Source organism: Zonotrichia leucophrys, chromosome 21 (assembly GCF_028769735.1).
Source record: "Zonotrichia leucophrys gambelii isolate GWCS_2022_RI chromosome 21, RI_Zleu_2.0, whole genome shotgun sequence".
Taxonomy (NCBI): domain Eukaryota; kingdom Metazoa; phylum Chordata; class Aves; order Passeriformes; family Passerellidae; genus Zonotrichia; species Zonotrichia leucophrys.
This window is the reverse complement of record NC_088190.1, coordinates 4,609,904-4,636,094: the sequence shown is the minus strand read 5'-3', so window position 1 is coordinate 4,636,094 and position 26,191 is coordinate 4,609,904. Positions and strand designations below refer to the sequence as shown.

Here is a 26,191-nt window from a genome sequence, read left to right as displayed (position 1 = left end):
ACTAAGAAAAATACACAATTACATTAAAATTCTGTCTACATATAAACAGGATTACTATTGACAATGAGGTGTCAGATTCTGTGTAATGGAGGAAGGAATATTTGAGGAAAGACTGGATTGTATTCACAGGAAGAGCTGGGGTATTGGAGCTGGAAAGTGTGGGTGCAGGTGGGGGGAAAGCTGTAAAGAGAGATTACCAGTTCTCATCAATAAGTTGGTTTATTCCTTCAGGCTGATTGCCCAGTCATGCACTACTGTAACTTCTAAAACATGTTCTTGAAAAAGCATTTTCAGGTCTTGAGATTCTGTAATGAGGTTTGAATTTTGAAGACCTGTTGAGCCTTTCAGTCTTTATAGCAACTACTCTAATCCACAAAAGCAAAGTATTTTTCTAGGAAAAAGCCCTAACCTTAAGCACAGTTCATAGATAGCTTCAGGTCAGTTTGTATTTCTGGGCTAATTTTTTTTTTTTAAATAACATCTGCATTAAGTTCATACCAAGGTCAGAAGTATCTCAGTCCATGATCACTGTTTAGTCTCCATATGATGAAGTCACAAGAAAGGTCATGGGATTTCATTTTCATCCCTGTTGTTAAAATCTATTTGTTTAGATAATTGGAGCCACTGGACTGGTTTGTCTTTAAGCTGAAAATGAGTGTTTCAAACCAGGACATTGTGTCATTAGTGAAAAAGAAACACAGCCTTAGAAGAAATAGCAGAGAAAGGAGGGGAACTTCATTGTGGCACTGGGCCCATAAATGAACTGTTTGTCTGGTTCTTTTTTAATATTCAGTGTATCAGGGTTTCCCAGCAGGTCTCAGTTGTCCTGTGGGGCGCACCTGAGCCATGCAGGGGTTTTGCTGTGGGTGCAGAGGGGATGGTCCATGAGACACAGGCTGGTCCTTTGCAGTCCTGTTGCCATGCAGGACAGGGGACATCAGCACCTGAGTGCCTCTGACATTCCTGGGGCACCTGCTCCATTCCCCAGCCCCTGTCAAACACACAGCAAAGCTTTAAATGATCTTCACAGGGGTGGAGAGGATGAAGGCTGTTCATTTCTTGAAAGGAAATACAAGTGCTGATAGTTGATAGTGGTACAAGAAGTGTCCAATTACACATAATCAAAAACCGGATCGTTTTTGGAGAGTATTCCAGGAAAATTCCTCCTAGGAGCCCTTTTCTCTAATAATATCCTGAATACAAGGCAAGGTTTCAGGTTTTTTGTCTCCTTTTCTTCCTTCCCTACATCCACCAAGCTTCTGGTTTCTATCTGATTACATGAGACTAAAGGTCAGCAGATCACAACAGATCATTTTTATTTGGTGCTTTCTCATTGACTTGCTCACAGCAATGATCAGAGTTCTCAGAACAAATCCTGTTTGGACATAATGTTCCCTTTAATCCATGAGCATGTCTCCTGTCCTCCCCCACACTTTTCAAGGTAAGTGTAAGGACTCAAAATGCTCCACACACACTCAGGGTTCCCCTGAGCCTTTGGTTTGGTACCTGTGGACACTTGCTGGAGGTTAGGATTTATTTTTTTTTTCCCTCAGGGAATTTTCTCCCATTTGTTGCCTAAGAAATGATAATGAAAGGCAAAAGATATGCTAGTATACTATATCTTTTCCTGAAAGTCCAGTCATTTCAAAGTTATAATAATTTGGAGGGAAGGAGGTGTTGCATTCTCCAATTCCTGCCTTCCTTGGTAGATATCTGTCCTTTAAACCAGGACAACACTTCAGCACAGCTGGGAATCCTGTCAGGGATCTCCCCACATTGTGCATGAGTGTGGCCTGGCTCCCACTCCTACAACACAGCCACTTCTACCCTGAGTTACTGAAAAGAATTTAATTAGCTCTGAGAAATCTTAGAAATAGTTTCATGACAGGCATATTTACCTTGAGGCTTTGCACATATCTTTGCAGAGGAAAAGCTTTATATCTAAATAACATTTATTTTTAGGTTTTGAGGGGTTGCAGTTGGGTCATGGGCACCGCTTTTGGTACAGACTTGCTCTTTCTTGCTCTCAGATTTGCTCTTTCACAGATTTGATTTGGTTTGGATTGGCCACAGTAGCTGGGCTACCTCTTTGTCACCTCAGCATTCCAGTTGCACCTGCTGATACAATTCTGAGCTTTCTCCATGGCAGAAGGATTGGATGGATTCTGTTGTGTATCAAAATGAGTTGTATAATTGTGCATTTCTCAAGTAGGATCCAGGAATTTTCTGCAGTGAATTTACTGAGGAGAAACCGCTTCTGTTCTTCCAGTAACAGAAATGATCTTCTCTTGCAGTTTGCTGGGACTCTGTCAGATGGTTTGGGGAAGATGATGGATAACAGGCACCAGACAGAGCGGGAATACATCCGGTACCACGCTGCAACCAGTGGAGAGCACCTGGTGGCTGGAATCCATGGACTTGCACATGGTAACCCTTAGCTGTAATTTTAACTCATTTCTCTCCTAAATGGCATGATCAGATTGCAGAGAGCAGTGGGTGTTACTGCTGGGAGCCTGGGCAGTGGAGCTGTCAGGGGCTTTATGCTTGAATTTCTGCTTTTCAGCTTTATGCTGGCAGGTCAGGGTGGGGGCATTCTTTGGTCTTCAGGTCAGAACCTACAGAAATTACATTTAATACTCTAAAATGTAGTATTAAATTAAAGTATACTATTAAATGTATACAGAAAATACATTTAATACTACTAACAGAAACTACATTTAATAATCAGAGTTTTTCACATGTAAGTAAAAGCTTCTTTTTCAAATTAAAATGAGAATTACAAAGAAAGTTCATCCAAAGTATCCATTTCTTTGTAGAGACATGAAATACCCACAGAAACTTTTTTTTTTGAGGGCCAGACATTAAAAAAAAATTAGTATGACTGGGTTATAGCTTTCTTATATTTGCTTTTAGTTCCAGGAACCTGAGTTTCCTTGGAATCAGTACATCAGTTTAAAGTTACATTTCACCAGTTGGGTTATTTTGTGGGTTTTTTCAGAGTACTAGGAACTGGAGACATTTATTTGTGTAAAGGGTAGTGAACTAGTTTTAATTTGGCCAGAACTTCACATCGATTTAGTTCATGATTTATCTCTTGAAGAAGGTTAAATCAATACAAGCCAAGTTTAAATCAAATATTTATATTTTGCATCATCTTGGCTCAGTTATTTAAATGTTAAATGTAACTGTTGCAGCCTGTGCAAAGCTGATTTGGCTTTGACTAAAAGAGGATCTTTTCTGTGCTGAGAAAAGTCCTTTTGCTTTGGTCACACAGAGACACTGTGTAGGTGTGAAATGAATCATGAAAGGTTCCTCTCACACTCATGTGCTGAACAGTCTGCCATAAATTGGGGGAAACACAGGAAATCCAAATTATCTGAATCTCTGCTGAAAAGTCCATTATAAAAGCACTTCACTGTGTTGTATTATCCAGTAATTACTGTGACTCTTCTAGTCCTAAGTCTGTGGCATTTTTAAATGCTTCCCATTCTGTTTTCTTAAAAAATAAAGAAACTGCTAATTACTACATTTCAACAGACAGGATTTAATCATAAACTATAGTTACTCAAGAGGAGAGATTTAAATACTTTGTGCTTCCTGAGTTTGGCAGTTCAGATCTGCCTGGTCTGTCCTTGCAGACCTCAGAGGAGCCCTGGGCTGCTGGAAGCTGGGCAGGTGAGTGCTTCAGCCAGGGCACTAGAAATTGATATTTTAGTCATGGAGATGTGAAATCTCCAAAGTGTGTTCTCACATAATGTGAACTGTTCCAAGTCTTTTGAAACTTCAGGAGGTGCTTGATTTCTCAGAGCATTGAAGTTCTCTGGAAGGGAAATGTGCACAAAAATGTCTGTCAGCAGCATCACAGTTAAAGTCACTTAAAATTACTTTAAAGACATTTAAAGTGCCAGTTTAAAATAATTAACTTCATCCAGTGGAGAAAGGCACACTGTTTTCTGTCTCAAATTGTACCAGCTTTTGTGGTGATGGAATTTTATCACATCTTAAGTAACCACTTAACCTGTGCAATAGATGAGGACTCTTGGTGTAAGTGCAGCTGGAAATGAACCAGTATAGAAACACTTTTAAATACACATATTTAATGATTAATTAAATATTTTTCTGTGGGATAATATGGTCTGTACATATGCATATGTATACTACATGTACAAAGTATAAAGTTACTGGTTAATGTAATTGAGTTTGTGTATTAAATTAAATGCACAATAAACCCTGTAGGCAGAGTGTGGCATTCACATTTTCTGAAAAATCCCTTTGCCCAGGATTTTTCTCCTGGGAAACTGAGAAGCCTCAGAGAAAAGGGAAACAATTCTTATCTCATTTGCTTCTCCTGTGTTTTGCTCATGTGGAATGTGTTTGGAGATTGTTTACCCACAGGTGATTGTGCCATTGGATTCTGCTGTGAGTTGTTTTCACTCTCTGGTCAATCAGGGCCAAGCTGTGTCAGGGCTCTGGAAAGAGTCAGGAGTTTTCATTATTATCTTTTTAGCACTGTGTAAGTATCCTTTCTGCATTCTTTAGTATAGTGTTCTTTAATGTCATATAGTATTATAAAATAATAAATTAGCCTTCTGAGAACATGGAATCACACTTATCATTCCTTCCTTCATCAGGGTATCCCCCCAATGCAATAGCAGGGAGCACCAGGTGGATGAGGTTCTGTAAGTTCTAGAGCCCCTAATTTTGGATTTCTCTGCTGCTCTTGTCTTTGGCAGGTATCGTTGGAGGACTGACAAGTGTGATAACATCGACAGTGGAAGGTGTGAAGACGGAAGGAGGGGTCAGTGGTTTCATATCTGGCCTGGGCAAGGGGCTGGTGGGCACTGTCACCAAACCCGTGGCCGGAGCGCTGGACTTCGCCTCGGAAACCGCGCAGGCGCTGAGGGACACCACGACCCTGAGCGGCCCCAGGTGAGCCCCAGCTGGGGTTTCTCATCAACAACACTCCAAAACTGTCTATTAATGCCTGCTTTAGCTTCTGAGCTGATTCTCTTTCCTCAGGCAAAGCAAAGTTAGCACAAGCTGTTACCAGCCCATTGCATTCCATTTGCTTTTTGTTTAATAGATGGCATTTGCTGATACTTGAACAAGAGTGAAATTTGCCTGGAAAAGCTGCAACATAAAGTAGGAATTATTCACCTACACCATTAGATGAAGCAAAATTTTTAGAAAGGCTGTATGTAGTAAAATTTAACTTCTACCACTGAATCTGCACAGAGTTGAAATGAAGTTCTCCCTGCTCTACCTCCAGCTTCCATTTTACTGTAGAAAAAGTTATTGAAACATTTTGAGAGCTCTGTCATCAATACAGTGCCACTATGTTTTAATTTTTATTCAGTGCAAAGTTCTCAGTTATGAAAGGGGGTGGCTGTGTGCCCTTATGTGCATGTGCCCATGCTCCTGTGGCTGTGAGGTGTCAGCACATCAGGACAGATGCTTTGGCTTCTTCTTGTAGTCTGTTACTGTTGTAATGTGGGCTCAGCAAAGTAATGATGGTTTTGCTTAAAATAAATGTTGATTAGCACTGACTGTGAGTGTGGCAGAGGGAAAGGACCAATTTCTGAAAGGGCTGCTCTGAGAGAAGAGTCTTGGTGCTCTTTGTGGCCAAGAGTTTGCTTTGTATTACTGTGCCAAGTCCTCTTGCACGTACATGAGACCTGTGTGCTGGAGTGAAAGAAAGCCCTAAGCAGGTTTTGGTGTCAGAAAGCTTGGAGAAAAATGTTTGAAAAATGTTGGGTTTTCTGCTTGTTTTGTCTTCCCATTTGGCTTTTCCATTTCCTGTGTTTTATTATGCCACTCTTGGAATTCTGAAGGGTCTACATCAGGGTTTCAGTAAACAATAAGTCTGATGAAGTGTGAGTGAGGTGCAGGAAGCCTGAAGAATTACCCTAGGTGAGCTTTGTTCTGAAAATGGAAGTTTGTACATGTGTGTCTTAGATATTTGGGACTTACCCTGATTTGTAAAACCAAGAGGTCAGGGATTGAAATTTAGTAAGTGTATTTGCATGGACAAAATGAACTGAGAAATCAAAGTGCATCCCTGAGAAAATTCAGTGTTTCACTTGTGCATGTCTTAATTTTGTGACTGTGCAGGTTGATTTATCTAAAGGTGGGGAGAAGCACACCTGTCTATGCTGTTAGCTGGATTTCTGGTTGAGCTGGGTGTCTATTGTAATTTGAATCTTAAAATTCATGTTTTGACATGCTTCTGTGAGATAAGCCTGCACACAGTGGGTGTTATCAACAGTTGTAAACTGGACAGCAGCTGGGGGAGAGAGGGCAAGAAGATCTCCAGGCAGCCTGATTTTGGCATTGTGTTTCCTTTGGGAAATATTTCTCTTTGCCTTGTTAACTGTCAGTTAAGAGGTTAAGACAGATGAGCTGAACCATGTTTTTGCTTCCCCTAGATTTTGAAATCCAGTTGTCACAGATGAGTATTGTGAAATGATTTTAGTGTCTGCACACAGTCTGTTAAGTTTGTGACCCAACAACCTTTTACAAGATGAAAGAAAAGAAAAATGGGGAAAAAAGCCCCAACATTTCTCAGGTTACTCAGTTACCACAGTTCTCCAGTCTACAAAAGTCTGATCAAAACTTTTGTTAGCTAAAAAAATGTACTTGAGAATATGTAGATAGTGTAAGGGGTGTGGGGAGAGGTGCCACCTCCATCTGTAAGCAACCTTGCATTCACATTTTGTTTGGTGTGTGGGTTTTATGTGCCTGTATAAGAAGGAGCCAAATTGTTCTTTTGGGGGTTTAGAAAGCCCCACAGGCCCCGGGGTTTGTCTGTTTTCTGGGCTGCTGTGTCCGCTATCCCCTCACTGCGTTTGTCACTGCTCAAGTATGTGTGGTTTGGAATGGCAGCAGAGCAACGTTCCAAGCCTGAGCTGCTGGCTCTGCTTGGAGCCTGCTGGGCCGTGGAGGCTCTCCCCAGCTCAGCACACAGGAGCAGCCTTCCCTGATGGATGGCACTGGAAAGGCAAGGCAGGAGCTGAGCTCCAGTGCAGTGTCGGCGATGGAGAGGGATGGGGAGACTGACTCGGTGATCAGAATCTGATTTTATTGTGGGATAGGAATAAAACACAATAAAACACTTATATACTATTTCAGGGAGACCAGTAATGTGTACTACAATGATCAGGTTAAAATCCATACACAAACCTGTGCATATAACAACATCTCTTGCTTGCAGAGTTAATGGGATTTCCTTTTTCTGGTAAACCCGTTTGATTGACTCTTCTTGCAATCCAGGTCTAACGTTCAAAGTTCCATTTGCTTTTACCAAGGCATTCTGTTATCAAATCTCTTATGTTAACCAGTCCAAAGTCCATCATCTATCTTTGTGTCCCCCAACATTCCAGCACCTGAGGGCTGAGTTCATGAGTGTGACACGAGCTGTTTGTGTTCATGAGTGTGACAAGAGCTGTTTGAGTTCATGAGTGTGACAAGAGCTGTTTGACCCTGTGCCTGTTCTGGTGCTGCTGCAAAGCTGACTCAGCCATTTAATTGCAAGTTGCATTTAAATAGCAGGATACGTAACTGTAAATTACAGGCCCCTTGCAATTCTCTAATTACATGGTTGAATTTTAAAAAAAGCTCTGAATTTCAGCTGCTTGACTTTAACCATTGGATCAGGTTTGAGTGGGATGAGGAATTTTAATTGAGGCTCTTGGCTTTCCTAAAGGACGTAGTCTGATTCCAGCAAATCCACTTCATCAAATTCTTGAATGGAATGGAACAGTCTGCATCATGTGTTCCTGTGATCAGGCTACATGGACAGGAGTATTTTTTGCCTTCAGATGTGTTGATTTCTGTTGGAACTCCTGCAGCTGGCACATGCATAAGTTGGGAACACGGAGCCAGACCAGCATGGCTGAGGCACAGGTGAAGGCTTTAGACCTGAAGGGTGTAGTTTCAAAGCTGATTGGTTTAAAGGGCAAGGAAATATTTTTTTCATCTGACTTTAGGCTGGACTTTTTCAAGGCTAATCTTATAAACTTATTATTTAATCATAAAGATGCCCTACTAATTCTAAATTTAATGCAGAAGAGTGCATAAAGCAGTGGGGGAAAGTACAGCATAGATCTGATTTATAAACAGTTAATGCCTATGATTCGATACCTTTATTGAGAGGGTTTTATGTGTTCCAAGTACTCCAGTGTCACATACAACAGTTCTGATTATTTCCATATTTTTCATATACTGCCAAAAGTTTTAAAGCCCAGTTCAGAACAGGAAAGCTGTTATGTCTCTGGATATGCTTGGAGAGCTCTTGCCTAGAAACGTGTTTTACGTCCTGGTGCAGCACAAGTAAAGAACATTTATATTTAGATGTGTGTCTAACCTAACAAGTAGTGCAGGAAAGTGCCTTTATGGCTTTCTCTCAGGCTTCTGCCAGATCAGTGCAAGTTTAAGATTATTCTTGGACTGTTACTGCAAGAGTTTGTGTTCTTTTCTGAGTCACAGTGTGAAAATTAGAAGTAGATAATTCTGTGACCTCCTCAATTCTGATTAATTCTGTCCATGAACTAGAGTGTTATTAGTAAAGAATAGTTTGAGATTGAAAAGCCATTAATAATCAGAGAAAATTATGTAAATATTTTATTATTTTAAATGTACTTCATGTGGAAAGCAGCAACCTGTGCTAGTTGTTCCTTTGCTCATCACTTGGAGTTGTGCAGTGAGGTTGAAAAGTTTGATGCAATGTCAAAAGCAGATGATTATAACTCAGTTTTTTTTTTTTGCCTTTTTGCATCCATTTCTCTGTTAGCTGTGATTTGCATTGTGAGGTCAAAAGCACTGTGGTTGAGAGCAGGAATATCAGTGACACTGAGCAGAAGTAGGAAATGAGTGTCTGATTGTGTGGAGACCAACTCAGCCAATTACTGCCATGAGGTTCTCAGGTTTAACACATCAATATTGTTTGAACCTTTACACTTCTGTGTGTGCTCCAGACTTGGTCCTGACCTTGGTCTTGATCTAGGTCTGACTTTACAAGTCTTCACAATAATGTCAGTCATGTATGGGCCCTTCTGGTCAAGGGGATGTTGCTGTTATCCTGATAAGCCCTTCCTGAGTCTAATCAATAAATTACTTGAGCAGTGTGATTTTTCAAATCCTTTCTTCCTTTTCCCTGTGGGATAACAGGTCTCCATGATAATCTGTTTTCTTTGAGCAGATTTGTCCATTCCTCTCCCTGTTGCACAACTGTAGCCATGGGCTTTTCCTCATTGTTAACCCAACCTCCAGTGTCCAACTGGATTTTATGGTTTACATTCTTCTTTCATTAGCACCATGCTGTTACATGTGCCGTGTTAGCAGTGCCATGATGTTCCAGGTAAAAGCAGCTGCATTTCCATTCCTGGTGGAAGGTGCTGCATCCACTGAGCCATGCCCAGCTCCTGTTAAGCTGCTGCCTGGGCTGGGCTCAGTGCAGAAATCTGGGTTCAGATTGATGTTACTGTGTGCAGTAAGTGGCCTGGAAAAGGTGCAAGTTAATGAGGGAAATGCATTGTGTGGCATGAGTCTGGTCAGGTGTGAAAGGAGAGCTGGCTGAAAATGGGTACAGAACTTGCTCCCTTTCCAGTGCAGCACTTCTGGAGGCCATGGGAAAGTTTCTGGGGCACACAGACATTTGTAGGAGGTGACTAATGTTTCCCAATTCACTTAAATCCAGGGCAATGTAATGTTGGCCTGGCATAGTCCATCAGAAATAGAAGCAATTATGAACCTCCTTCTGAAAAGAGCAGATAAATCCTTTGTTGGATTTACTACAGATTTATTCTACTACCTAAATTTTGTGTGACATGAAATATTTGCTTCACAAAGTGGAATTCTTATTCTGAGTGCCCACTTCACAGTATTTAACTGTTAACTCCAATGCAGCTAGACAGGGAGAAAGTTTGATGTCTTCTGGAAATATTTGTATTTCTAGAGCCTGCATGTTCTGTCTAACTTCTATTTCATCCAAAGCTTTAGGACACAAAGGCCAAAAAGTAAAAGGAACACTTCTTAGTGTTTTGTGTGTTTCCTGTTTTCTGGCATTACTGTGATTTTTAGATCACAGCATCTCTGCTAAAGGTTACTGCTGTCTTGGTGTAGTCTGTGTAACACTTGCTTTGTGGGAAACAGTTCCAGAGAGCTGCAGATTTAATTAATCTGCATTGGTGCCTCCTAGAATAGAATTGCACAGTCTTTGGAAAAGAAAATAATTATATTCATGCATGAGCATCAGCAGAACCAGCTAAAAGTCATCAAAGATGGGCCATAAAGTATTTGCAGTTCCAGTTCACAGATCTGCCTGCTCAGAATGAGGTGGGATAAGTTGGGAGCATCTGCCCAGCAGGAAGGAACAAAGGCTTTATTCAGGCCAGCAGTGCCTGCTGGATGTTCCAGGACAGCCCTGCAGGCCAGAGTCAGGCTCAGGCCCCAGCACTGACAAACATCTCATGCACATTCTGGGAGTTTTCACCATCTCTTCTGACCCTTTTTCTAGGACTTTCACTTCATAAAAATAGCAGGGAAGTGTGGGGGTCCCAGTTGTGGGTTTCTCTGGGTCTGGATTGAAGGCACTGAGACAGCAGTTCATGTTCACACTCAGGTGTTTATTATTTCTTATCAGTAAAACAGTCTCACTGCTGTGAGTTGGACAACTTTTCATTAGAAGGCACAAAATGCCCAACAATCTCTTGGTACAAGGGCTTCAGACTAAACTATCTGGAACAAGGTACAAGGTCTTTTAAGACTAAACGATCTATCTAAGAGCTGACACCTGGATTATTTTCCCTGTTAACCCAATAACTGATCCCACAGAGCTGCAATGCAGATTTTCTGCCCAATTACAAAATGCCACCCAAACCCATGGAGAAGGAGGAAGAAGAAGCATGAAGAAGAAACCCAGGACAGCACCCTGTGCCCTCCATCTTGCTGCCATCCACAACACACTAAAAATCCCCAAACCTCTGGGCACTGGGAATATTTCTGTGTCTGCTCTGGGGTGCCCTGACCCCCAGGGCAGCACTGACTTTGACCCTCATTCATGGAGAAAGTTTCCCAGACTCCAGGATAGACCAGAATCCACAAAAATGGGAAATAGATTCTAGAGAGCAGTGTAGGTGTATCACTTGGTGAGAAATTGAGGTTTTGGGATTTTTAGTGTGTTGTGGATGGCAGCAAGATGGAAGGCACAGGGTGCTGTCCTGGGTTTCTTCTTCTTCCTCCTTCTCCATGGGTTTGGGGGCATTTTGTAACTGTGCAGGAAAGTCTGCATTGGAGGCTCTTTGGGGTCAGTTACTGGGTTAAAAGGGAAAATAATCCAGGTGTCAGCTCTTAATTGGATTGTTTAGTCTTAAAAAACCTTGTACCAAGAGATTGTTGGCCATTTTGTGCCTTCTAATGAAAAGCTGCTGAACTCACAGTAGTGAGACTATTTTACTAATAAAAATAGCAAAAAATAAATTTAAAAAAATAATAAAATTTTTAAAAAAGTAAAATAAAAAATATTCGAGTTTGAACACAAATTACTGTCTCAAGTGCTTTCAATCCAAACCCAAAAAAACCAACTGGGACCCCCACATGTAGCAATTACAGGCTTGCCTGAAATCAGGAGAGCTCGGATGCTGCTCAGGTGTTTACCTGTTAGCAGACACTTTCCCCTTTGTCATGAACATCAGGTTTTGTGTTCAGTCCCAGACCAGAGCGGTAGATGGGAGCCCAGGGCCTGCTGGGATGGGGTTTTACACTTGTGCTGTCCTTTTGCCCTTCCCCTGAACTCTTTTCATTTCAGTCATGAGCAAACAGTCAGTGCCTGAACTAACAACCCCGCAATCCTCCAAAGCACGCTCCTTACAGTACCAAACAAAGGGAGGCCCGCGTGGGCCGGCCCAGGCCAAGGAATGCAGCTTCGGGGTTCTGCTCCATAAATTTAACCAGCACGACAAAAAGGAGATAATGTGAGCCTTCGTGATGATCTGAAAGGGGGAGGTTTGTGTCCCATTGATTGCGGTCTGGCCCCGCGCCAGCCCCGAGCCTGACCGACAGTTGAACCATATCGTTAAGGCGTGTAATACAGCTCGAGTCTTGTACAGCAGCCAATGAGTACATATCCAGAGGGCAAAAGTTTATAAAGAGTCGAGGCTGTCCTGTTTAACCCTCTCACACTGCCTGTAATATACACTGCTGCCATTCACAAACAGGCGCTCTGCTATTAAAATGTAAACCTTCAACTTTCCGTACTTGTGGAAAATGTACATGTGTGTCTGATTTCTAATGTGCAGCAGATTTATAAAGTGATCGTGGAAAAATATGTAAAACTGATCTTTTTTTTATTTTTTTTTTTAGCCCAACTCGCTTTTATTTCAGCACTACTTCATCCAGTGTTACTTTTTTTGTTCAGAGATGTCTTCTGGGTTGTTCTGCAAACTCTTTCATACAGATGGAGCTATTTATTGCCTTGATGTCACCTCATTTAGCATGTGGCTGGTATTTTTATAGATAATTTTTTCACCTAATGTTGCTGTTAACATGTGGAATGCTCTTTATCAGTTTTGTAAGTACAGCCAGTTGATCTGAATTGTTCTTGCAACTGCAAACTTTAAAAATCAAAACAAACCTCGTGAGCAGCTGTTTGTTGGGTGAGCTTTGTGCTAGAGCTGTGCCTGTTGCAGCCCTAGTTGTAGTAACTGAGAAATATAAAAGGAGGGTTGGAAAGAGAAGAAGTTAGTAATTAGAGTTGATTGACACAGTCCTTCATGCACAGCCATGCTGGGCAGGGCCCCTGATTTGGGTTTTTCTTCCTTTCCCAGAAAGGCAGGAATACAATGTGAAAGCATTTCTGTTAGATTGAAGTATTTTACACTTGAAGTGACCTTGTTTGTATTTGCTGCAACTGGATATTTCTTGACCAGCATTGATGGGACCATTATTAACAGGACTCCCCATCCCTGGCAGTGTCCAAGGCCAGCTTGGAGCAGCTTGGGACAATGGAAGGTGTCCCTGGGTCCCAGGATGAGCTTTAAGGCCCTTTTAGCCCAAATCAGTCTGGGATTCCATGGGCACAGACATAAGAGCAATGCTCCATCTGCTATAGGCCCTGCCTGGCAGCAGACAGTATTTAATATTTTAAACCCTCACACAGTGCCCTGAGGCTGAGCAGTGTTCTGCTCCTGGGCACTTTGGTTTCACTTTGCTCAGCTCCTGTTCTCAGACAGGTGTTTGCAGGAAATCCCTGCTGAGAACCATATTTTACATCCACTCAGGAGGTGAATGGGAGCATTTTTCAACACATTGGTTTGACAAGAAACCTTGAAGGTGACAGCTGCTTTCATCCCTGTAATCAGTACAGGAGGAGTCTGGGGGGAATTGGAAGCTGGGATGGCAGTGTTGTGTTTTGTCAACTTCTTAAGCTTGATGTTCCCAAAGTGCTTGAGAAAGTGTGAGTTTACAGCTGTTACAGGCACAGGTGGGGCAAGGGCCAGAAGTTAATGCCCAGAGTGCAGCTGGTGTCAGTGCTTTGTCTATACTGCAAGCTCATACACCTTGTCCAGATGCTGGATTTGTAATATGGATGTCACAATTAAATTGTGTCTTAATTAATCTCTTAATTCCTTTTGAACTTGGAGCATGATGAGGTTATGTACAATTGCAAACCCAGGGAATAATTCTTAATTTTGTTTTTATCTGGTGTACAAAAGAAAAGGCAAGGGGGAGAAAAGCTCTATGTCCAAGAAACTGGCAGGAACAAGTTCCATGATAAACAATTGCTCCTTGAGCATGCTGTACTCTCCTAAAGGCACGTCGGGTCAGCTAAAGGTCTGCAGCATCTGAGCTGGGAGATCCCTCCAAAGAGGAGGGATTTAACTGTAAGTGGGAGGTTTTAACCCTAGGCACCATTTATTTGCATGTTTCTGCCTCAAACTAGCATTTTGGGAGCACGTTTAACAAGCACCATATATTCCATGCGTTTGCTGGAATAAACGGTGCATGTGAGCTTCCTCAGATGTGCAGTCAGCAGGGAGCTGTCTGGCCCGTGATTTTACACATTCTTGCATCTAACTGAGATGTTCTGATGCCAAATCCAGCACTCAACTGACTGCACCATGTGTGCATTTTAACACACCTTAACAGCATCTGTGCTGGGACCAGCCAGTGAATCCTGCCAGGTACCTGTTGTTGATTCTCTGACTTCTGGGCCTCAGGCTGGGCCTTCCCAGGGGGCTCCCCTGTTTGGGGAGACCCTCCTGGAGTGGTTTTGTGTCACAAAAGAGAGACACACTGGATTATTTTAGTCTTCAGGTTCTTATTTATTATTATCTAAAGTTTTGCACGCTGTCCACACCAGGCTCGGCGCGCTGGAAAAGCACCACAAAAATGGCCACAATCTCTTGGTACAAGGGCTTTTCAGACTAAACTGTCCAATTAAGAGCTGACACCTGGATTATTTTCCCTTTTAACCCAATAACTGATCCCACAGAGCTGCAATGCAGATTTTTCTGCCCAATTACAAAATGCCACCCAAACCCATGAAGAGGAAACCCAGGACGACACCCTGTGCCCTCCATCTTGCTTCCATCCACAACATACTAAAAATCTACTTTACACTTTTGTGGATTCCAGTCTATCTTGGAGTCTGGGAAACTTTCTCCATGAATGAGGGTCAGAGTCAGTGCTGCCCTGGGGGTCGGGGCACCCCAGAGCAGACACAGAAATATTCTGGGTTTCCACATCATCCTGTGGCAGAGCTTTGCTGCATCTCTGGGATCAGTGGCTGCACCCCAAAGTCCAGCACAGGATGGGAGGCAACTGCACTGACCCCTTGAAGCAGAGCAGCAGTAGAATCACCAGGGAATAGGGAATCTGGATTGCCACATGTTTTCCTGAAATTAGGCCCAAGGCATTGAATGTTCTCAGGCGCTGAGAACTGGCACATCAAAAACCTGCTGTCTCTCCCCTTCTGTTCAGTGAATTCAGGGAATATTCCTGCTCATCACATGGCTTCAGCACATGAAACAAAGTTAAGTGCATCTGTGAGGAAAGAATTGTGAGAACAGTGGATTTTTAGTGCTGTGCAGAGGTGCAGTGTGCACTACAGACCCCATTACCAGTGGCACACGTTTGTTTTCATTTGTTATCCATGTGTTCTCAAGCTATGGCTGCAGCATTGAGTTTGTCTCTGTCATGGCTGAGTTTTCAGCTCCATTTTTAAGGCATACATTGTTCAGCATTTAATTGGTTCTGGCACTCCCAAGTGTTCTTTGCACAGTGTGCCACAAGCACTGTCCTCATTCTGCATTTCATGGAAATCATGTGCCTGGTCTGCAACTCAAACAAGTGGACCAGGTATTTTACTTGTGGATTTTATGGTGGAAAATAAAGATTATTCCGCCCTTAATTTACCAGATCATGTCACTTTTAATGTCTGAAATGCACTGAAGCTTCCTCAGACAAAGCACTCCCTGTATTTAGGAAGCAGACTTTTTTCAGAGCCAGCAATAGTTTGATTTTATTATTTCTTGAAAATACCAGCAGCTCTTGAATTGTGTCTTACATTACCTGTCGTTTTCCTTTGTTTGAATTAAGATTGTTTTATAATTATTTCAAGGGGATAAAAATCATTGCCATGCTGAAAGTCATTATACCAAGTCATTTCTGACTCTAACATTTATAGATTTCCAAAAGTGACAGTGGATAGGAGGATGACAGTGCTGCTTCTCCAGTGACACTAAACAAACCAACAGTCCATCAAATTCCTCTTCTTCCATAAAAAAATACAAAACAATAAGTCATTTACATGAAGTGCATAAAAAAGTCTGTTACAAAAATGTAAACATCAAAAAACTTAACTTAAAAAACAAAATAACAATGAAGGATTTGGGATGTGCATGCTCAGGCTGGGTTTTTGAACACATCTGTTGTTGCCACTGCTGTTCCCTCACCCAGATGAGAAATCCCCCAGATACACATTTTAAATGAAATCCAGTGATTACTGTGTTGGTCATGGGGTTTTGTCCATGTTGGTTTTTCTCAGAAGTTGCTACATTTCCTGAAGCTGTATCATGATGAAAAATTATTCTGGGTGTGATACTGAGGAAACTGAAAGATGTAAATTTGTAAATAATTTCTAAATCATTTTAGAATAGGGATGGTTTGTTTTAGCAGAACATCTTTTGATATAAAGTTTGAGGCCTTCTAAATTTTGTTTTTTGCTGGTTTTAAGTTACACTTCAGGGAAACTTTTGAGGTCCAAGAGACCATCAGAGATAAGTAAGAGTTGTTGTTCTCAAAACCACAGTGTATTTATGCAGTTGTGCAGGGATCACAGATCCTGATCTGTGCTCTGCAGACCTGATGGTAGAACCTGGTGGGGTGGATGAACATGGAGTGAAGCAGCAAGGGCAGGTGATTCTGGAAGGCATGGGATGTCTCTTGGAGAGTTTTCTCAACCTAAGTTGGTCAATAATTATCCTCACTGATATCTGACCACTTCCTTCATCAGGTTGGTGATGTGTTTGATTACAAAACTTCTGCTTAAAACTGTGCAGCTGCATTCCAAGGATTCTGTGAACTGCTCAGCACAGGGCAGGGCTGCAGTGTTCATCCCAAGCTCCCAACACCCTCTCCCAGCCCTTTGTGCCTCCATCCAGCAGCACCATTCCCTGCTGTGCCATTCCTGCCTTGGATTGCTTTTGTGTGCTTATTAAAAAGGAATCAGCAGATCTGCTGAGTGCCTGGCTAATGGGAGCCAGATGTGGGCACTGCTGCCCGCTCTGCTTGACAAATCTGCAGCTTTTGGGATTTCACCAGGCTTGCTTATTATTTACAGAACGTAACTTGAGACAGTAGAACAAATTTTTAGATTAAAAAAAATCAAGTGGTGTGGAATGTTTTTTAGCTGTGCAGACCAAACAAAGCAGTTTGCCAAGGGGGAGATGGATTCAATCCATGCAGTCTGAGCCCAGCACCAGTGGCACTGGGTTGGAGAACTGCTGGCCTTATCACCAGGAAGGGAGTGATCTGTTATCACCAGGATCATGTCTGAGGGCACAGTGAACACTGAACTTGTGCTCTGAAATGCTTCTTCCGTTTTAAAAACAAAACCAAAACATAAAACCTTGGCTCAGAAATTGCCAAACCTTCGGAAATCCATTGTGGTGCCCTTTGTAGCACTGGTGCTTTTTCTCTGACCTGCTTTGAGCCAAACATTAGAAACCAGTGTTCCCTGAAATTACAGTGTCTGTGGGATTAAAAGGTCTATTCTATCCCATTACCATTGGGGTAGTCTTGCTTGCAATGCTTCAGATCCCTGTTCTCAAGGAACTAAAAATATTAGAGAGGCTGGTGTGCTGAATATTACAGAATAGTGGAGAGGCTGCTGTGTGGAATATTACAGAATAGCAAAATATTAGAGAGGCTGGTGTGTTCAATATTACAGAACTACAGAATATTAGAGAGGCTGGTATGTTGAATATTACAGAATATTAGAGAGGCTGGTGTGTTGAATATTACAGAATATTAGAAATGCTGGCACAGGGGAGTGTTTGTCTGCAGGATGGTTCATGTAAAACCCACTGCACAGTGTAGCTGCTCTGTCCCTGTTATCCAGCCTTCCAAGATGGAAAGTCTCAGTAAAACATTATTGATTGGCCACTGTTAATTAAAACCCACCTAAGGCTGCAGGCAGTCACTCTTTGAACTTGTCAGTAGGTGCCATAGAGAGGTTTAAGACCCAACAGGGGCTTCTTTGATTGGTGATTTTTTGCCATTTTCCTGTTTTTGGAAGTTAGAAAGTGGGACAGACAGGAAGGTGGGAATTATACTGGTTGGAATTCTTTAATTTCTCTGGAACTTTTGTCTCAACATTTTGCATTCATGGAGGCAAACACCTTTGTTTATTACTTTGTAAGACTCTAATAGGTAAAAGCAGGCATGTGTTGTTCACCTCTTGTGTAGGTTTAGAAAGACAAGAATGGTTCAGGTGAATCCTAAGGAATTTAAGGGGCAGGAGAGGTGATGTTCTAGAGCCTTAGAACATTAATAGCAAAGCTCTAACCACTGCATTAAGAGTTGTCAAAAACTTGAAGGAAAACAATTTTTAAAAGGGTGCCCAGGCTTCAGATGTGGGTCAGGGCTGCTGAGGGGGAGAGGTGACAAGGAAATGAGGCTCCAGAGAAAACATCTGCAGAGCATGGACCCCAGCAGGTGAGTGCTCTCTCCTGATGGTGGGCAGCTTGAAAAGCAGGGTAATGCTCCAGGGACCTTCCTCCTGTCCCTGGATCACACAGGCTGGAGTTCCTTGTGCAGGGTTTTACAAAGAGTCAGGGTGGGAAGGGAGAGCACTGACCCAAAATGGTGCATTTGGCTGGGAAATTTGTAACAGCAGTAGCCTGGAGGAGCTGTGAAATAGCATGGAGCAGCCCCAGAGTGATGCTGCTGGGAAGGGACAGGGAAAATGAGCAGGGCTCAGCAGCCTGTAACACAATTCTTCAGGGGCAGGGCGTTCCAGGAGCTTGAAGGAATTCAGAGTATTATTTTTTAACAAAATTCTGCTAAGGGAGGAACCGAGCCTGCAGTTCTGCAGTGCTGTGGCCAATATCAACCTCTGATGGCTGCCAGCCCACAAGTGTGTGTCCTTCTTACTGTCATTTTTAATAGACACACAGAAGGGTAAAATATGTTAAACGCTGCTATGGGGACCCTAATTAATGAGGATTTTTCTTCTGTCCTAATTTAACTGCACGTTCCTATTTCCATAAACATGGTGTTTGCTGTCTCCTGGCACTGTCCATTGATGAGAGCCCTCTCTAGGTTTTTGCACTCTTTCTTTAGAGCTGTAAGAAGAAATTATTAAATCAGTAAAACTGCTAATAAATACAACCCAAAACCTTCAGAGAGTGTACACTTCTTAGGTCACTTCTTCCTACTAATTTAGCTACTTCATTGTGGATAAAGTTCTTCTGTTTTTATTATTGTATGGTTCTGTGTCTCATAGAAATGTGTGAAGCTGCCAGCCCACAAGTGTGTGTCCTTCTTGTTGTCATTTTTAATAGCCACACAGAAGGGTAAAGTGTGTTAAACCCTGCTATGGGGATCCTAATTAATGAGGATTTTACTTCTTCATGTTCCTATTTCCATAACCATAGAGTTTGCAATCTCCTGGCACTGTCATTGATGAGAGCCCTCTCTAGGTTTTTGCACACTTTCTTTAGAGCAGTAAGAATAAATTATCAAATCAGTAAAACTGCTGATAAATATATCCCAAAACCTTAAGAGATTGTGTACTTCTTAGGTCACTTCTTCCTACTAATTTAGCTACTTCATTGTGGATAAAGTTCTTCTGTTTTTATTATTGTATGGTTCTGCGTCTCATAGAAATGTGTGAGTAGACACCACATCTTCCAGATCCAAGTGTTTGTGCAGACCTGGGATTTTTGAAGGCTTTGCATTTGAAGAAGCCTAGAAGTCAGTGTGCAGGCAGTGTCAGTGGCAGGAGAAGCTGCAGCAGGTGATTTCTCTGTTCTCTCTGGCTGCAGGACCAAGGCCGAGCGAGTGCGGAAGCCGCGGTGCTGCAGGGGACCCCAGGGGCTCCTGCCCCGCTACCTGGAGAGCCAAGCAGAGGGACAGGAGCAGCTCTTCAAGCTGACAGACAACATCCAGGATGAGTTGTGAGTACCCAGCCACTTCCACAGCTGCCCTGAGCATTTCTGTTCTGTTTGCTGCCATCGTGTCTTCATGTCTGAAACACTTGTTCAGTTCTGGGCCCTCACCACTGCAAGGACACTGAGGGGCTGGAGTGTGCTCAGGGAAGGGAATGGAGTCTGGAGCACTGGATAGAGGAGCTCAGCCTGGAGGAATGGAGGCTCATGGGGACCTTCTGGCTCTCCACAGCTCCCTGACAGGCTCTGCTCCCACAGAACAGGGAACAGGATGAGAGGAAATGGCCTGGAGTGGCACCAGGGGAGGTTCAGGTTTGATATTGGGGTAAATTTATCCATGGAAAGTCATAAAGCCCTGGCACAGCTTCCAATGGTGCAGCCACCATCTCAGGAGGGATTTAAAAGCCATGTGGATGTGGCACTTGGGGACATGGGTTAGTGCTGGCCTGGGCAGTGGTGGGGGAACAGTTGGATTTGGTGGTCTCAGAGGGCTCTTCCAACCCAAATTATTCTGTGATTCTACAGGGGGAGAATATCAGTTTGGTGGATTGGGGTCTAAATGCAGAATTCATCACTTGCCTGATCTCCACCATAGTTACTGATCAGCTGTGTCAGGGCAGGGTGTGAGATGCTGTGTCTGTCACCCACCAGAGCATCTGCCAAGGCACAGGGTCAGAATTGCTGCTGGTGGGGCTGCCAGAGGGGGGTACAGGCTCAGCAGGGTCACTTGGTGTCACCAGTGTCCATGTGCCACTGCAGGTTCTGCCTCAGGAAGAGATTGCAGTCTGCCACTTGTCACCCTGTGAGTTCACATTTGGGGTATCCTGTTTCCATCTCCTTTCAGGATCTTTGTGCCTATTCAGGATGGCTCTGGAAAAAGCAATTTGTGACCAAAACCAATCCCTGGTGTAGCCCATAGCCCTTCAGTGGCCTTTGTCACCAAGTCACACTGTTCATTCACTGTGACTCTGGCTATTAGAAACATCATTCAGCAGGAACACAGTGTTTCTTGTCATGGAAAATAAATACAAAATTATGCCTCTGACTTTTATCCTAGTATCATAATCAGAAACACATTTGAAGACCTGATTATTTGCATATTTTCCTTCAGAGTTAAATCCATAAAAGGGGGTTTAATACCTTGCTCTACTGTTCTAACTAAATGTTTCCACATTTTTTTCCAGTTAGGCTCGCTGTTTCACTTCTGGAAAATATTGTGTAATTACTTCCTGATGTTGTTAAGAACCCCACAAATTCTCCAGAGATCTGGTTGCTTCTACTTTGTTCTACTGGATCATGTTTCATTTAATTTTTCATTTTATTAATTTGAGATATTTTTAATAGTGTAGATGTATGGGTTTAAATAAAAAAGTTGTATCTTGCAGTAATATCTGAAAAGGTTAAAAATACCAGTTTTAAGAACTTGACACTGAGAAAAAAGAAACAGCTGGCAAGAGCAAAGGTAGTGGTGCATGACTCAAACTTAGAACAAAATGTAGAGCCTGAACTACAAATTAGCTAATGTTTCTGGGCTTCTCCATTAACTCACTGACCTCTGTTTCCATTCCTCAGAATATATACATGCCACCAGTAAAAGTCTTTTAAGGAGAAGTTCATGCATCGTGTGCTGCTCTTTCAGAGCAAATGCAGCCCTTGGTCAGTGCCCAGTGCATCCCCTGGGCTTGGGAGCAGCTCTCAGTGCCCCCTTTGTCCCCATGGGTGTCCTGGTGGCCCTGGTGGCATCCTGACCTGCTTGGATCTGCTGCCTCCCTCAAACTCTGTGTTTGATGTGCCTGTCCAGGGCACCAGGCTGTTCTTCTGCAGCTGCTCTGAGTTCAAATTAAGTTTTCTGTGACACTTCATAAAAAATGTCACTCTCCATCCTATTTAACTCATTTCAAAGGCAGAACTTTACCCTGAAGTGTTTGAGCTCTGATGGAAAACTGCAGGGCAGGTGCTGAGTCTGGAGCTCTGTTCATGTTGTCTTTCACCTGGGTTCCTCTAAGCCAAACTCCACTTTTCTCCCAGTTTGTTTTACTTGAAGAAACACAGATTTTTATCTTCCTGGAGCCTCATCCAAGCTTAGAGCTGGGCAAAGCATTTTCCAGACCCTTTTTAATGAGGCTGTGTCCTCAGCACATGACAGTGTGGGGACAGTGTGGGCTGGAGTTGGTGTGAGGGGAGTGAAGGCACAGAGGGAAAGTGCAGAGCAGTGTCTTTGAGAGGATTGGAATACAGAATTCCTGCAGTTATCCTTTTATACCACAAAAAGAAACTATGGCCTGACCTCTTGCCATATTTTTGGCTATTAACATATCTTTTATAGCTCTGGGTTTATTTAACTACAGATCAGAGTAGCTTGTGTGTGCAGTGATATTTAACTGGGAGAGCCAAGGGTGCATTTGGAGATTTGGGAACTCTTCTGTTTACCAGAAACACTGAGTTGGTGACAGAGGTCACAGATTTCTGAGCCAGTGGAGGATTCTGCAGGGTGTGAGGACAGCAGGCAGGTTTGTGTGAGCAGTGGCTCAGGGGGCAGCAATTGGGAACCTGCCTGACAGCAGCAGAATCCTCCTTTACAGATGCTTGACAGCCCTGGGGGCTGCTGGCAGAGCTTTTTTACTCTGTTTAGCACTGCTCTATTACTCTGCTTAGCTATGATTCCACATTCAATGCTGAATTGTTCAGCTTTTTAAAAGCCCCTCTAATGAGGTTCATTTCATTTGTAAACCAGAAGTGGGGGAGAAACATCTGTGTGTTCAACTTCCATTTCCATTTTGCACCTTACATTTATTCTTTTCAGCCATCATAACTCTCAGTATTCCTAACTCACTCTTCTCTCCCTCTTCCTATTCATCACTCAGCCTAATCTCCCTGGGGAAACCTGCTTGCTGCTTAACCTCTCACCCCTTGTTAAACAGCTAATTTCTCTTTTCTGCTACTGATCCTGGCAGCAGGTTCAGCTTGATTTTGGTTTTGAAGGCAGGGAGGTGTGGGTGGGGAGCAGAGAAGCACAGGAGAATTACAGGATAGCTGTTGTCATAAATGTCTGCAAACTTTTCATGTGCCAGCTCTGGAACTGAATTAGTTACAATTTGCTTCAGCATTAGGACTTGCAGTGCTCCAGTGCATGGAAATTACTGCTCCTAAGTCCTTGTCAAAGGACATTTTTATGTGTAGCTGTAATGCCCAAAGCCAGGCAGGCAGCACCAATATTTGATTTACAGCATTTACAGCAATTTGATTTACTGGAGTTTGTTGCAGTTAATCTTCAGCATTAGGACTTGCAGTGCTCTGTGAGTGTTCACAGGGGTCTGAGGATGAGGGAAGAGACGAGGATCTGACTCCATGTTTCAGAAGGCTGATTTATTATTTTATGATATGTATTACATTAAAACTATACTAAAAGAATAGAAGAAAGGATTTCATCAGAAGGCTGGCTAAGAATAGAAGAAGAAAGAAGAATAACAAAGGTTTGTGGCTTGGACAGAGAGTCAGAGCCAGCTGACTGTGATTGGCCATTAATTAGAAACAACCACATGAGACCAATCACAGATGCACCTGTTGCATTCCACAGCAGCAGATAACCATTGTTTGCATTTTGTTCTTGAAGTCTCTCAGCTTCCTAAGAGAAAAAATCTTAAACAAAAATTTTTTCAGAAAATATCAGAACTACAGTGCTCCAGAGCAAGGAAATTACTGCTCCTATGTCCTTGTCAAAGGACATTTTATGTGTACCTGTAATGCCCAAAGCTGGTGGCCAGGCAGGCAGCACCAATATTTCATTTACAGCATTTACAGCAATTTCATTTACTGAAGTTAGTTGCAATTAAGCTTCAGCATTAGGATTTGCAGTGCTCCAGAGCATGGAAATTACTGTTCCTAAAAGACATTTTTATGTGTACCTGTAGTGCCCAAAGCTGGTGGCCAGGCAGGCTGCACCAATATTTCATTTACAGCACAATCTTTTTATAAATAGGTGAGAGCGTCCTTCGTAAGCTCCATATCCAAACAATTTAAATTAAATACAGAGGAATTGTACATGTTGCACCACTAAATTTTCTGATGGCATTCTGAAGGTCACAAACAGGTGATGACCCTTGTTAATTTGCTATTTTTAGCTCTAAGCTAACAATATTTTCTCCTTTATTGCAGCTTCATTGCAGTGGAGAACATCGACAGCTACTGCGTGCTCATCTCCTCCAAGGCCGTGTACTTCCTGAAGAGTGGAGACTTCACAGACAGGGACTGCATCTTCCTGGAGGTCAGGTACGATGACCTGTACCACTGCCTGGTGTCCAAGGACCACGGCAACGTCTACATCCAGCTCACCAAGAAGGCAGTGAACACGAGCAGCGGGCTGGCCATGCCCGGCCCCTCGCAGCAGCGGCCCATGGTGAGCACTGGCACCCTGCCCTGGGAGCAAAGGGATTTAGGCACCCTACCCCTTGGGAGCAAAGGGATTTAGGCATCTTTTCCCCTGGGAGCAAAGGGATTTAGGCACCCTGCCCCTGAGAGCAAAGGGATTTAGGCACCCTGCCCTGGGAGCAAAGGGATTTAGGCACCCTGCTCCCTGGAGCAAAGGATTTCAGGTAGCACCCTGCCCCTGGGAGCAAAGGGATTTAGGCACCCTGCCCCTGGGAGCAAAGGGATTTAGGCACCTTCCCCCTGTGAGCAAAGGGATTTAGGCACCCTGCCCCTGGGAGCAAAGGGATTTAGGCACAAGTTTTGTTCTGCCAGCACTGGAAACAGCTGCTGCCAAGGTTTCAGTGGCTCCCTAAACTCCTGAGAAAGCTGAAGAAAGGAAAACACTAAAATATTCCCACAGGCTGCAAAGTAACTGGCAGAAACATGGATTTACCTGTGACATGTTTTTAACTTTTAGCCACATGGGCACTTTGCTGTCTGTTCAGTCTCCTCCTCCCCACAGCAGTTTTCCTGTGCGGTCTCTGGTGCTGGCAGCAGTGTTTGTGCTCTGTGCCATTTCAGGAGTTGCTCAGGGGCTGTTTTACAGGCTCACCCCTGACCCAGGGCATTCACATTCCAAACAGAGCAGCCAGATAAAAGGTGGGAGGGGAGGCAAAGGAAATACCCTCAGATGTGGCACCGTGTTCCTGAATATCTGTGTGTGTACCTGGTGCTCCCTCACCCTCCTGCTTGCTCCAGCCTAAGTGAAACCTTTCTGTCCCTTACCTCAAATCTAAAATCTACTCTGTTTTAGCTGACAGCAGGAGCACATTAAGAAAAATCCCCTTTCTTTCTGCAGGTGAAAGTGAAATCAGAAGCTCTGGCAGTAAAGGTGTCCCAAGAAATCAACTATGCAAAGAGCCTTTATTATGAGCAGCAGCTGATGCTGAGACTTAGTGAAAATCAAGAGCATCTCGAGCTGGACTCTTGAAAATCCATTTCCTCACTGCCAGAAAGAGCTGCAAGTACCAGGCTGGAGCCAGGACTGTGTGACTAGAGAAGGAAAAAATATAATTTTAGTATTTAGAGAAAACAAAAGAGGTGGCTTTTCTTTTTTAAGCACTAGTTGTACACCAGAGGTGTAGCTGCCACAGCTTTGGGTCTGGGAGAAGCCCTGTATTTTGCTAACATGTATATATGTACAAGTGTCATGTAAATACAACTGCAGAGGGTGTTGGTATAAATATGAGTCTGTTTACTGTGTAAAGAAATTAAAGGAGCTCTACTGAGTCATACTGCACTACCTGACAGAAGCCCTTCTCTCTCTTTTTTTTTTCCTTGAGAAAATTGATTTTCACAGTACAGGAATGTAGATAAACCTTTAAAAAATAAAATCAAGAATTAATTTCAGCTTTTGGAGCACAGGTGTCCTGTGGTTTAGAGCTTTAACACCATGAATAGGGTGCATTAACACTGTGATATGGGGGCATTGGTTGGGTTGTTTGGTGGGCTTTTTGTTGGTTTTTTTTTTCTCTTAACTCACTAATACAGGTAAATACAGGAGACCTGGTCTTGCACTGAAATGTCAGCCTCTTTTTTAACAAAAAAATTGTATTTTGGTAAATAATACAGGGAAGATTCAGTTTTACATTCACAGTCTGCATCTCAAAGCCTCTTTTCTGACTTGTTTTTGAAGTAGTTGAAGTGAGCAGCCTTGGAAATTGAACATTTCACTTCAGATTTTTCCTTCCCTCAGGTGGAGGAAGGGTGGGGGGAGAGGAGATTACCAGCTTGTTGGACTTCACAATATCTTGAGAACTAAACTTCTAAATAAAAAAAACCAACAATTGTTTCCCTGATGTTGTACAGCACATTGGTATTTGTCTCATTAACTGTGACCACACTGAAGAGGGAGCAATGAGTGCTTTAAACACCTTGAGCCACAGGAACTGGAGCCCTCAGTGTCACATTTACTCCCTGGAGGTGCCAGGTTTGGGTATGGAAACACAACTCTCTGCTGAGTAACCTGCATTTTAAAGTGTGACTTCATAAACCTTTTGATTCAATGTAAGCAAACCTTTTAAAAGGTAAAATCAATTGAAGGTGAAGTCCCTTCA

At 42.9% G+C, this 26,191-nt stretch overlaps 1 protein-coding gene across 4 annotated transcripts in view; it reads left to right on the top strand.

Moving 5' to 3' along the window:
- Positions 1 to 25,933, top strand: part of VPS13D (vacuolar protein sorting 13 homolog D) — a 104,527-nt gene extending 78,594 nt beyond the window's left edge. For all 4 annotated transcript variants that reach the window (XM_064730928.1, XM_064730926.1, XM_064730927.1 and 1 more), the window contains 5 exons: positions 2,295 to 2,427; positions 4,734 to 4,929; positions 19,545 to 19,676; positions 23,823 to 24,063; positions 24,934 to 25,933. In XM_064730928.1, coding sequence (XP_064586998.1) covers positions 2,295 to 2,427; positions 4,734 to 4,929; positions 19,545 to 19,676; positions 23,823 to 24,063; positions 24,934 to 25,065 — 834 coding nt within the window. In that variant the 3' untranslated portion in view covers positions 25,066 to 25,933. The remainder of the gene's footprint in view (positions 1 to 2,294; positions 2,428 to 4,733; positions 4,930 to 19,544; positions 19,677 to 23,822; positions 24,064 to 24,933) is intronic.
- The last annotated feature ends 258 nt before the right edge of the window (positions 25,934 to 26,191 follow it).